General features: G+C 37.9%; 1 protein-coding gene across 6 annotated transcripts in view; it reads right to left on the reverse strand.

Moving 5' to 3' along the window:
- atp8a1 (ATPase phospholipid transporting 8A1) overlaps window positions 1-13,235 on the reverse strand; it is a 123,714-nt gene that overhangs the window by 81,602 nt on the left and 28,877 nt on the right. For all 6 annotated transcript variants that reach the window (XR_005208301.1, XM_037780973.1, XM_037780972.1 and 3 more), the window contains exons 3-7: window positions 12,887-12,986; window positions 10,477-10,575; window positions 5,817-5,862; window positions 5,266-5,306; window positions 2,054-2,127 (exon numbers count right to left, since the gene is read on the reverse strand). Coding sequence is in view for 5 of the 6 variants with exons in the window: in XM_037780973.1 (XP_037636901.1) it covers window positions 2,054-2,127; window positions 5,266-5,306; window positions 5,817-5,862; window positions 10,477-10,575; window positions 12,887-12,986 (360 nt within the window). In the remaining variant the exon portion in view is untranslated. The remainder of the gene's footprint in view (window positions 1-2,053; window positions 2,128-5,265; window positions 5,307-5,816; window positions 5,863-10,476; window positions 10,576-12,886; window positions 12,987-13,235) is intronic.

Raw genomic sequence — 13,235 nt, forward strand, 5'->3', positions numbered from 1 at the left:
TCAACGCCAAAATTTAGCTTGACTGAAGCTAAACAGGACAAAATGATTGGTATTGATTCTTTAGGTTTTCTAGTTTCACATGACACCAGTATCTTCTAGCGTTAAGACTGAGCCCGCAAAAACCTCTGAAAGACAGAATAGCGGCTGGGTTCGCCGTCGGATTGTTAAAAGGTTATTAGTTTATATAATTAAAGATCGACACTTGATGTTCGTGTATTGATACAATTATGCTATATCGATTTTTTCCGCACCTCTTCCGTTTAGTACGCTAAAATAGTATTTGAGATTTTTTTTAGTATGTCCGAAACCTTAGCATGAAACCAATAGTATGTGAATTGTAAATTATTTCCGATGAAATATCACAGTATGCAAACGCTGGACACTACGGTGGCATAAATATCCCACAATGCAATGCAGTAGTGATGACAACGTTCATAATATATATTTTAAATTATTTCAGACTTTATGATTCTCACAAATCAGCATTCGGACACATGAGGTTGGCACGGGTTACCATGGTTACACGTCTCCAACCGGCAAGGAGGCTCTCAGGAAGTGACGACGTAAATTACTGCTCAGTGCTTCCGAAAAGATACATACTACTGTTTATTCGCACAAAAGTATGTTGAAAGATAGTACGCATGTTGAATATGTAGTGCATAGTATGTGATTTTGGATAAAGCCCCTGGACACTATGTCGGAATAAATATCCCACAATGCAACGTGGTAGTGAAAACGACGTTCATAACAGACGTTGACAGACAGTATAAGATGTAACTTTGCAAGGCGTAATATATTATTTAATATTAGTTCAGACTAACTAACTACTGTTTATTTACGCAAAAGTATGTTGAACGATAAGTACACATATTGAGTACGTAGTGCATAGTATGTGATTTCGGACGCAGCGTAGATCTCTGCAAACAAAGATGCTCTATGTCAGCCTGAAGGCCACTCAGGAACATAACAAACAAAGTTTTACTGAGTGGAAGTTGATTTACTGTGTAAATGTCCTAAAGACAGACGTAACATATTTGTTTGCTGCTACCCCAGAGTTGAACTGACTAAAATACACTGCAGAGGAACAGGGAGTGGAGAAGGAGAAAACACCAGAGTAGGGATACATGAGCGAGCAGGCATGCCGAGCACAACAAACAGAGCAGACAAATGGGCCTCTGACAGACTCTGGGCACAGGGACAGAGAGTGAGAGTATGCCGGTGCTGCTTAAGGTGAGCTGGGTCGCCGGTTAGCTACTCTTTTCACAGAGTGATATATATTCATACTGAAGGCCGGTCCAAACACACACACACACACACACACACACACACACACACACACACACACACACACAGGGTAGAGGGGAAAATCAAAAAGAGATCTGGACAACTGAAGCCCAACCACAATCAATGAGAGGTTTGGAATCAGCTGCTATTAGCCACGAAATGAGAGCTTTGTTTCATGGAAATGAGCAGAAGTCTCACTGCGATGGCCAGGAAGTGAAGTCTAAAAGTTGGCGCTATTCATAAAACTGCTTTAATACTGATTGTGAATCACTGAACTACACTTAAGCTTGTTTCAATGGTAGTAATTTGTTAGCAAAACTACAATTCCAAGATGCTTTTCAACATCTTGGAACGTGACTGCATGCAAACGGTCACATTAAATTGTTGCATTCAGGGTGCCATATAAGCCATGCAAAGGGCAAGAATATGGAAAATATATATTCACACCCAATAAAAAAGTATCTCAAAGAAGGAGCATGTCTCAGCCAAACATTGAACTACTGTACAAGTTATGGTTTAAATACATAATAAAATGAGTGTATAAGCGGCCACTATTATGTCTGCCAAACCACAATGTAGAGGAAAAGGAAAGTAACATGGTTTCATTAACTGTGACATCTGGTTGTAGCCAAAAATATCACAGGCCTTCCTCAAGAAGTGTGTAAAATAAACTATTTGTCATTCATGTCAGGAGTGATAGAAGAGCTGGTACACACAGCCCCTATCCCTCCCATCGCTGCTTTGTTGGTAACATTGCTGGTTTGCTAACCTGGACGACAGTATGACGAGGTCAGCCGGGAGGTGGTCCCCGTTTGAAGCTCTGACTACTTCCCCAACAGCCACCTGATATTACCAACCACACACCAGCAGGGGGCGAGACAGAGGAGGTGTGGCAGTTGTTTGCAACAGGGGGGAGGAGAGGAGAGGATGAGGGGAATAAAGGGAGGGATGGAGAGGATAAAAAAAGAAAACATACAGATAGACAGACAAACAGCAAACACGTAAAGGGGAGAGAGAAATGAGAAGAGCACAATGATCAGTCCTTTATGATCAGAGGGTATGGTTAGTCATCTGTTCTCCTTTTCACAAAACCATTTAGAAAAACATGATATTAGACAGAGGTTTTAATATATAATTTAATATCATATTCAGAACAAAGTATGTGGGAAGTTGTGGTTAGAAATCTGAATACATTTTGTGATCAATTTGAACTTAAAACATCTTAAAAGAAAGATACAGAATGCATGTGAGCTCCATAGGAGGTCCAAATGGTTTTATGAAAAGGTGAAGGAGATAGGTATGTTGACATGAAGGATCAATCCTAATCCAATATCACATTACCACTGTCCCACCTAGAGAAATGATGGTGCATGACACAACGCATCACATCCAGTTACAGTACTCTTAAACTTATGTATTACTAAACAAAATTTTGAATTTCAAATGCAGGTTTTGAAGCCACTTTGACAATCTTGGCTTGATGTATTATCTAACCATCACTTCTTTAGGGCAAGCCGAGAGAGAGCAAGAAGAAGAGAAGAAGGGAGAAGTTGGCCACAGTCTGGCAGCAGGGTGGACTGCTATACCTGGATGACAAAATGACAGCATCTGCAGGAACGAAATCACTGCCATTTACTCTAATAATATCGCCCACCTCAACCTGTGAAAATAAAATGGTTACTGCTGTGCACGACCTATAAAACAGCATAAATGGAAACAGAACAGAGTTCTACGTCAGAAGCAAAAACACACAGCTGGTGAGGGAAAAAAGGTAAGTACATTAAAACAGTCAACATAGTAGATGAAACAGCTGGAGTCTTCTTTCTATTACTGCTGAACTTTGCATAACAGGTGTAACCACTCAGCATATTCCATCATTCATCAACTTCACAGGAAACAAAAATTGTATTTATCAACATTTTCAGTCATAAAAACTGGTGAAAAATGAGCCATGACGTAACATGTAACAAGCTCCACATAGCTGCACAAAAGGTCTGTTGCATTCATAACTTAATGTCTATTCTTTAGCCATTAATGTTGTAAATTTAAAAAAAAAAAAAACTAATTATTAAAATTCATTAATTAAAAATCAATTCTGATCCATGGTGGCAATAACAAAAAAAAGCAGTTAAGTAATATTATTATTTTTTTTAAACTTTTTTATAGTATATTTTATATATAATTTTATATTTATTTTTATTTTTATGTTTTCAGTTTATTTTTTGTATATTTATTATTATTATTATTATTGGTATTATTATTATTATTGTTATTATTATTAATAATAACAATAATAATAATAATGATTAATATTTCGTTTTGAATTATGTATTTTTGTTAATAATTTTGAATGCATACTTCTTAAACCAAGAAAATTTAAAAATGTAAAAAATCAATTTTGATCAATGGCGGCAATAACACAAAAAGCATGTTAAGTTATTTTTTTTATTTTTTGGGGGGGGGGTATTTATTATTATCATTATTTATTTATTTATAGTATAGCTTTCTTATTTTTTATATATTTTGTATTATTTTTTCAATCATTTTTTGTATTTTTTTTAATAATTTCAAATGCATATCTTTAAAACTAATACAATTTGATCACAAAATAAAAAGCAGCAACCAATCTACTGATTAATTACATAATCAAAGATTTAAAGAGAAGGACATTATAATTAATTTTGTTACAAAGACAAAGGAAGTAGGCTTCAGTAGGTAGAACCTGTCTAAAGTCATGACAGTTACCATGTGAATACACAAAGACAAAGCAACACATTTCATGAGAAAACAGGGGTAAATTATTAATAACCAAACATTTTGTTCTCTACAGTTTAAAAATCTATTACAGCTGAAAAAATAGGATTACATAAAATGCATGAACCGTAACAAAACAAAACCATGGAGACCGACAGCGTTATTAATAATTGTGATCTAGATATTTGGCCAAAAGAATAATCGAAAAACAAGTGCTCATTTTGGCCTCATTCAAGCTGCCCTGAAAGAGTTACGAGTTAGAGAAAGTTGGAGACCAAACAGAACTTTGGGAGAGAAGCCGCTTTTACCATATACATGATGAAGATGTAATAGGCATCAATTATTTAAAGCTAGCCTTTTTAGAGGGGACATTCACATACCAGCACGAAACACAGTGATTTTATCTCTGCATGAACCAAAATGCATGAACCAAATATTTTGTTAGTTACAGAAACTTCTGATTCAGAAAAGGTCAGTTAAGTTTAATCTAAACTAATCTTATGTACTTCCTAAACCACTCAGCATATATCACGCACGCACTGCCACATATATCTCGTTCTATTCTGGCATCTTGTTGTGGCATGTATCGTGTCTTAAATATGTGATGTAATTGAGGAACCTCTGCGATAACTGATGCACACAACCATCTATCTGTTGGCCTATTTGTCTATTTTATATCCATCTATTGCTGTATTAATAATGTGCAAATCATCAGGCTAGATGGCAGCATGTTTACACAGACAATACACCTCCTGCTGTTAATTTAGTTCTCAAGAACAAATCAACAAATACTTTGTGTGATAAATCAATATTATTATTTCTTGTCTGTCTCATATCCCCCAGAGCAGAAAGAAAGATTCATCTTATATTGCACTGCTACATGCTGAATGCACCCTCTAATGGATGAGGCAACATAAATAATTATCAAACAGTCCAAATCTACCTCATTTCTGCACTCCCTGGTGTTTTATCTGCTTTTAGGGAAATTGTTCCAGCCACAGTAATAAAACAGTTTCATTATGGGGAGAAGAGAGGAAGCTTCTCTTTGTCCTCCAGCGTTGCCTTCTAATGACCGTCCACATGGAAACGCTGGATTAATTAGCGGCTAGATACTAGAGGGGTCAGGGGGTGTATGCATGTGTGTGTGTGTACAGTATGTGAGAGATTTCTCCAATTGACAACAGCACAATAGATGATAACCATTAGTGACACATAGTGGGTACATACCTTCTCCCAGTGCACAATCTCCCAGGCACCATTCCTCAGGACTGTGGGGGGAAATGAGAGAGAAACGAGGAAGTTACAGCAAGACAGAAAGAGGAAGTCGAAGAGACAAAGAAAATAAGAGCCATGTTTCAATGCAGACATCAGGTTATTTTTACTTTAGGGCTGCAGCTAATCATTATTTTCATTGTTGATTAATCTGTTGATTATTTTCTCGATTAATCGATTAGTTGTTTGGTCTATAAAATGGCAGAAAATGTTGATCAATGTTTCCCAAAAGCCGAAGATGACGTCCTCAAATGTCTTGTTTTGTCCACAACTCAAAGATATTCAGTTTACAGTCATAGAGGAGGAAAGAGACCAGCAATTATTCACATTTAAGAAGCTGGAAATGTAATAACTGACAACTTTAATTAATTGTTGCAGCTCTAGATTACTTGCTTGTTGGCAATGTGAATAATTTACACTAAAAACAGTAGAATGTTTTCTATTAAAACCAACAACACATTAGCTTCTCTTCTCAAAAACCTGAAGAGGAAGATGTTTTTCAATACCTTGACATTCCTTTTTGTTGACAATGCCGTCAGCATTGTGACGTTTCTGTAGGGAAGAAAAGAACACACATATTATCATCTGATATACATTAATTAAAAAGTAACAACAAACAAACAAGGGAGAAAAGAAACCATTCATTAATCAAACTAGCCTGGATTACAAAAGCCTCAACTTCTCTGATTTTATAGGTGGAAATGGCCTGAAGAGGCTGACGCTGTGTAGCACCTCTTACTATTTATCAAAGTCTGCAGTTACAAGCTGAAGAAAGATTACACCTTTGCACGGACTGCAGAGTTTATGTGAATATTCTCACTAGGACTACACAACCATCGCAATGCACAGACTCCCATTATGTAGAATGGCATCTGAGTGATGCCTTCGTCCAATGACCCCTACAGTACCATGACAGCATAGAGTTTTTGCACTGGAGGCCCCAATAAGTCTTGGTAATGTTGATGCTTAACCCTTTGCAACTCAGCTTACACAGAGAAAAACAGTATGCATATCCAGCAGCTTAACTTGGACAAGGAAAACTTTAAAGGGCGGGTCCATCTGCTTTTTTTTTTTTTTTCAAATGGAATCGCCCATTCAGCCGTTGCAAAAAGCAGTGACGTTACCAAAGTAAGATAATCATAAAGCTAATCAATAAGGTTATGAAGTGTCAACGTTAGCTGTGCTAAGTTTGGAAATAACTGAGAGGTTTAGTTTGGATTTTTTTGAAGAGAGGTTGTATGTATACTCTCGTGTTCTGCGAGGTAAAATTAATGTTTTTATGAATGTAGTCTGGTGGCTTTGAAGAGAACGATATAACAGCTTTAGTTCCCCGTCAGAAAGGGCTGTATTTGAGCTACCTAAAAAAAATCAATATCAATTTAAGTGTACGCTAAATTTAGAATATTTTCACAGCTTTACCTCGCCATACAGCCCTTTCTGGCAGGGAACTGAAGCCGTTATGTCACCGTCTTCAAAGCCATCAGGCTCCACTCACAAAAATAATAATTCTCAATCAAGCAGTATTTAGTGTATTTGACATTGAAGTCCACATACAGACTTAACAATCTCTCCTATATGTGCTGTATGTGGCTGCATCATAATACTAATCAGCAGTATTACTTCCCCTCATGTCCCTCTTGTCTGCTGAACAGTCATGCAATCAACTGTGACTTCAACAGCTGATTCCGAGGGACAGCTTGTCAACTAGCATCACGCTGAGTAATAATGTGTTGCTGCGTCCGTCTCATATAAATAATAACTGTGTTTTACAATGTAGCTCCTAAAAGCAACATGTGCTGTACTCGATTAGCGAGGAGAGGACATATCCACTAATAATCTGTTTACTTTGAAGATTCATTCTAATTTAGTCTAATTGTAATTCAATTTAGAGCTAATTTGGGTAATTTGGCACACTGTACTGTACGTTTCAGGAGGGGGAAAAAAGTTGCTGCTCACTGAGAAACCACAGCAGCTGAAGGTGAAGTGGTTTGCATCAATACACAGCTGCTAAAGGAAAAGAGGTGTTCACTCTCCATAGCCAGATGACCTGTGGACTCAAGCTAGCAACCTTACAGTCACAAAAACATCTGTCTGCTACAGCTGCTATTAACCAGTCATATCAAAACCTATGTATATGAAAGCTATAAATAAACTGAATCTGGCTTTTCTCTTGCACTTTTGTTCCATCCACTCTTGTAGGATTCTCTCTCTTTCAGCGTGTCTGTTTCTTATCCTTCAACTCTTCTCCTCTCTGCCCTCCAACTTCTTTTTCAGGCTCCAGTTGAATCAAATTTGTTTTAATATCCCTGCAACATGCTAATGAATCGGCTGGCTGTGTCTGTGTGCTTCAGCCTTTTACCAGCTGCACTGTGCCCAGAAAGAAAGTTTGCTAGTAAAGAGTAGACCTTTACAAAGCTCATTCATCACCCCCTGTGTAAGAGCTGTCAGCTAATTTCATTCATCCAAACTATCTGTTCTAGCTGTACGGACCGGCCTCCTCTATTCATAAACGTGTAGTAGGAGTGAATCAGTATTTATATACGTTGCTCCATAACTTTTCCTGCCTTTCTCCCCTCTCATATTCTCTCTCTGCTTCTTCCTCTCTCGCTCCTTCTGTCCCGATGGACATGGAGAAAATGGAGATGTACTGTATTGAGATGATGTGTGTAATCACAGCGCAGTGGAGGGCGGGTAGCATGCAGAGGTTATGCGTAAATACTGCAGTATCAGGCCTCTGTAGACTTCAGCTATGGAGGGGGAAAACTGAAAGCAGCAGAAGATAGAAAGGGTAGAGCATCTGCAATGTAACCTTGATTAACCTGCTAAAGTGACGCAGCAGTGAGAGGTTTAACAGCTGTTTTCATTTCGGTTTGACTGGAAACATTTTAAAGGGATAGTTTGGGTGTTTTCAATTGGGGTCGTAGGAGGTACTTATCCATAGTCAGTGTATTACTTACAGTAGATCACGGTCGGCACGCCCCCAGTTCGGAGAAGCAGACAGTCACCTAAAAGAAAGGCTCACCTAAACAAATCTATATCAGTTTAAGTGTACGCTATGTTTTCATTGGTTTACCTTGCCGTGAGACAGTTATACAGTCTATGTTTCTGATGGGGAACTGAAGCCGTTATCTATGCTCTCGCCAAAGCAACCAGACTCCTTTGAAAAAAACAGTTATTTTTCCTTGCAGAACAGGGAAGTTGCTTGTCTACAGCTGCCTCAAGCGGGGGGGGGGGGGGTTTTGTCACTTTGGTTAGTTCGGATTCACCAAAGTCACAAAATTACAGAATTTTTCAATGGAGTCTGGTGACTTTGGCGAGAGCATAGATGGATACAACGGCTTCAGTTCCCCGTCGGAAAGGGCTGTCTGACAGCAAGGTAAAGCGGCGAAAATATTCTAAAAATAAGGTACGTTTAAATGATATTGATTTTTTTTAAGTAGGCCTTTCCTTTAGGTGACTTAAATACGTTTTGCTGCTGGCCCCGTCCACAGCCGTTTATTGCTTTTCTTCTGTGCGGTATCTCTTGTCTGCTTCTCCAAACTGGGGGCGTGCCGACCATCATCTACTGTAGGTAATACACCGACTATGGATAAGTACCTCATACAACCCCACTTGAAAACACCCGAACTATCCCTTTAAGCTGAAAGATAGTTGAACTACTCAGAACTAACAGCCTGAGTCTGCTGCAGCAGAGGCAGCCAGCAACAAGGTAAAATATGTGCTGTGCAGTATGTGTCCATAGTGCATGATTCATGAAGTTAGGGGTCGATGTTGCCCTGTCAGGTCAACTTGTGAGGGACAGCGCAGCGCAGGGAACAGACGCGTGTGCAGGTGACCTTCAGCGATAAAGAAGACAGAGTCATCACCACTCCGCTCCCATGTTTTCCACAACAGGCCGAGAGAGAGAAAGTGCTGCGCTGGTCCCTTCAGCACGAGATAGAGCCTAATAGTATAGAGTAACTGTCCGCTGGGACCTGCATAGAGGATCGCATTGCAGGGTCACTGCAATACAGTACAATGCAACATTCCCTCACTTAGTTCAGAAGGGCTTGAGTGGATTACTTGCCAACACAGACACAAACACATTTTGAAGCTTTTAGCTTCCTAGAAAACAAGAATTCATACAATAAAAAGATTCAACCCAAACAAAATAACACTGAAATCAACCTTTCATACAAGATAAATTGCATAAGGTTTTTGGTTGTTTTTTTAAAGCATCTGTTCAACAGTTCAGAGTTGCTGGAGGGCAGACAGTTGTTTTGTTTTGTTAGTACTAACTGCCTTTGTGCATGAGCGTTCAGTATCTAGGTTAATTGACTGAATGAGTACTGCGGGTGCAGTGGGCACAGCTGTGACCTCGGATATGAATGTGTGCGTATGCATGTCTAAGTCTGATGATGTGTCTATATGTTGGGGAGTCTCCTGCTGTGGTCATATAACTATCAGGGAACCACTCAGAGGACATATTGTACAGTATGAGACAAAACAAAAGACCACACTCTCTACAGGAGGACAGTTAAGGTACATCACTCTAACTGAGAACTACTGACCTACTATACCAATAAAATAGAGTCAAATTTTCAGAGAATTTAATTTTACTTCATGTATTTCATAGACTCACAATTGTCTTTCGATAGGTATTGTTAAGTGCATTTGGCCGTTCAGTATATTTAATAGAATATATGGATAAAAATGACTTATATTGCACAAACAAATTGAAGATAATGCTGCAAACATATTTTCCACACTCTACTACATATGGCCAATGTGTCCATACTGTCTGCATTCATTAAGCACAATGATGTGATAGCTGGGATGCAAAAGTGGCTTTAAACCATATGCGACATTGGGCCTTCAAAAGTTTGTTGTTTGACTTTTTATACCTGCTGACTGAGTGATCTCACTGATCTCTTAATTCCTGCAGTAATGATATTTTTCTAGGACAGATGACGGCTCTCAGTTAATATCACGTTAAAGACAACATCATATGACAAACCTTTTTGTAAGAGGATAAGATCATACTGTATATATTCAAGCCACAAAACTAATCTGAACACACTCTGTATTGTTTTTAAAATACAATACAAGTCCAACTTTCTCACAGAAAGCGAGATCTTTCGACAGGGTGAAACAAACACCGAAGCTAGTATCAAATAATATTCTTACCAGATCCTCAATGAACTCCTTGACAGCAGCCACCACCAGGATGAAGAGCAGCGGCACCAGTGTGGTCCAGCGACCAGTGGGGGACACATCTGGGATTTGCTAAAAGAGAAAATGAGAATATTGCTGAAGCAGACTACAAGTTCATCGCTCAAAACTTCAACCAGCCGCTGATTTTGATGGATTCTATTCCAAAATAAATGCAGTTTTCAAGGAGGTTTATTCAGCACAAACAACTTTCTTAGTGCTATTATACTGCTCTCCTTACCACTGAATGTTTAATGATTTGTCTATTTTAAGTCTTTCAAAATTAACAGTCAAACAGCAGCGTAATTAAAGCCAAGCGAGGGCCACAGGAGATCGTCCCTGTTATACCGCTCGAAGGAAACTTGAACGAAATAGATCTCTCGTCTCCCTCATCTGCATAGATGTTTTATTCAAGGTCACAACATCGACAAGGCAGGTAATGAAGATTCACACTGGCTGCTTTTCAAAGCAGCTCCTTCAAGGTCGCTGGATAGAGCCCTTTCCCATCCTCAAAGCTCTCATTAATGTAGGCTAGTCTGTCAGCACGGATATACTGTAGGTAAAGACAGAATCTCAGTTCTATATCTTCCTTCTCTCATTATTTCATCTTTTCTGCGAAGCTCTTGAACACCTGAGACATGGATTTTTGGCTCCTTTGAATCGTGTAGTAATGATTGGTGGTTGAGGCTTTAAGTGTTCTTAAAAGGAGATTAATGTTGACCTACAGTATGCAGGCAAAACCCTGCAAACTTCCTCAAGGCTAGTCTGTCTTTGTTCTGCTAGTATCTAAATCAAAACAGTGCCAGAGCTGCTAAGATCTGCTGCTGTAGTTGGGCAGTAATCAAAACATGAGCCGAGCCAATAATCAGCGACTCTCTGGCCAGGAGAAGCTTATTTCTCTAACAAATCTAATGCTAAAGATTTTCACATCACCCTTGATTTTCTAATTGTGGCTCCACATCAGTTGGACTATTTGAGTGTGTTGCCTGTGTCCCATTTCACACCAAGTAAAACACAGCACAGCTTCTGCACTGCAGTGTAGCAGTAGGGGTACAGTAAAGGAACAAAACACAGTGTGTACAGCCATTCACAGCACCCCATGCATTTCCAAGAGATGTGATATGCAGTATGCTGTGTTGAGCCTGCAGGCAAATCTAGTTTCCCTTTAAAGGAGGAACACATAGTATTACATGTATTATTCATTATGAGGATATATAAAGTACTGAGTCTGTGTGTGTGTGTGTGTGTGTGTGTGTGTGTGTGTGTTTGTGAGAGCGAGCGTGTCTGTGTGAAATTACAGACATGACCTTTGGAGATGTGTCTAGGTCATGGCAAAGAGTATAAAATAAAAAAGATAAAGTGATTTAACATTAATAATAGAGTTTATTTGTATTTAAATTAGGGATGTAAGAAAATATAAAAAGTATTGCGATATTATGTTTTGTGATACTGTATCGATCCTCAAAAGTACTATTGATTTTTTTTATTAATAGTTTACATGAAAAGGTTAACTCAGTCAATATTTTATTTAAATATGTAAATTGATAGTTGATTAAATTTAGTTCATATTTAATTTAATTTTAACAAACAATGAAATTATATTTAATAATTATTGTTAATTATTATTAATGCTATGAATTCTGTTATTTTATCATTAGTTTGTGTAATATGAAATAGTTTGTTTATATATTATATATATTGTATCATAGCTGATAAGAGATGATAACAATTACATTCTGATTACATTAGTAAAGTATTTATTAACAGTTTATTGTTGCACACATTATAACATTTTATGTACTATACTAAGTATTTGTTAATGATGACCAAATGACTTAAACATTACATAGATTGATGGACCGGAAACCAATTATTAACCATTTAACAAGGTATTATAATCATCAGTTGCCATCCAAATAATGTTTATAGACAGTTTACAAACATGTTATTAACTATTAACAAAGTGTTACAAATATCTGGTCCACCTATCTATGTAATGTTTATAGATGTTTAATAAACTATTTCTTAAACGTTTACACAGTTAAAGTGTTAAAATAACATAAAGTATAGCATTACTGATAATAAGTAAACATTATTAATTATAATTTAATTGTTTGTTAACAATAAAATGACTATCAACTAAGTTTAATTAACTATCAATTTACCATTTATAAATGATGGTTATTATATTACTCAGACTTTATTTACCTAAAATGTGATTTAAAAAAAATTGCAATATATCGCCTTGCTGCTTACAGTATCGCAATATATCGCAATATATTGAATCGTAACCCCTGTATCATGATATGTATCGTATCGCCAGATGAAAAATATACAGCCCTAATTTAAATTTATGTCACAGAAGCAGAGCAACACCACGTCTTACCTGCAACAGTGCAATGAAGAGAAAGAAGGCGTTGGCTGCCCTCCTGAACTGTGAGTAGAGGAACCGGGGAAGGAAGGTGAGGACGTTATATTTGGCTGTGCTGAAGACGGCATCAAGCAGGAAACAAGGCCACGGGTGGAGGAGGGAGACAAGAGAGAGAGAGACAAATGGTTAGTTCTCAAAATATGTTCGCAAAGCATTTATATTGTCTAACTAGCCATTCAAATATATCTAAAATTCCTCCCCCCACCCATTGAAGAATGTCCTTTCTGCTGCAGAGACAGGTGCGTCTGTGTTTGTGTGTGAGAGTGATGAACAGCAGAGACCAGTGGACTCAATGATCATAAAG

The sequence above is a fragment of the Sebastes umbrosus genome, chromosome 9 (genome assembly GCF_015220745.1).
Source record: "Sebastes umbrosus isolate fSebUmb1 chromosome 9, fSebUmb1.pri, whole genome shotgun sequence".
NCBI lineage: Eukaryota > Metazoa > Chordata > Actinopteri > Perciformes > Sebastidae > Sebastes > Sebastes umbrosus.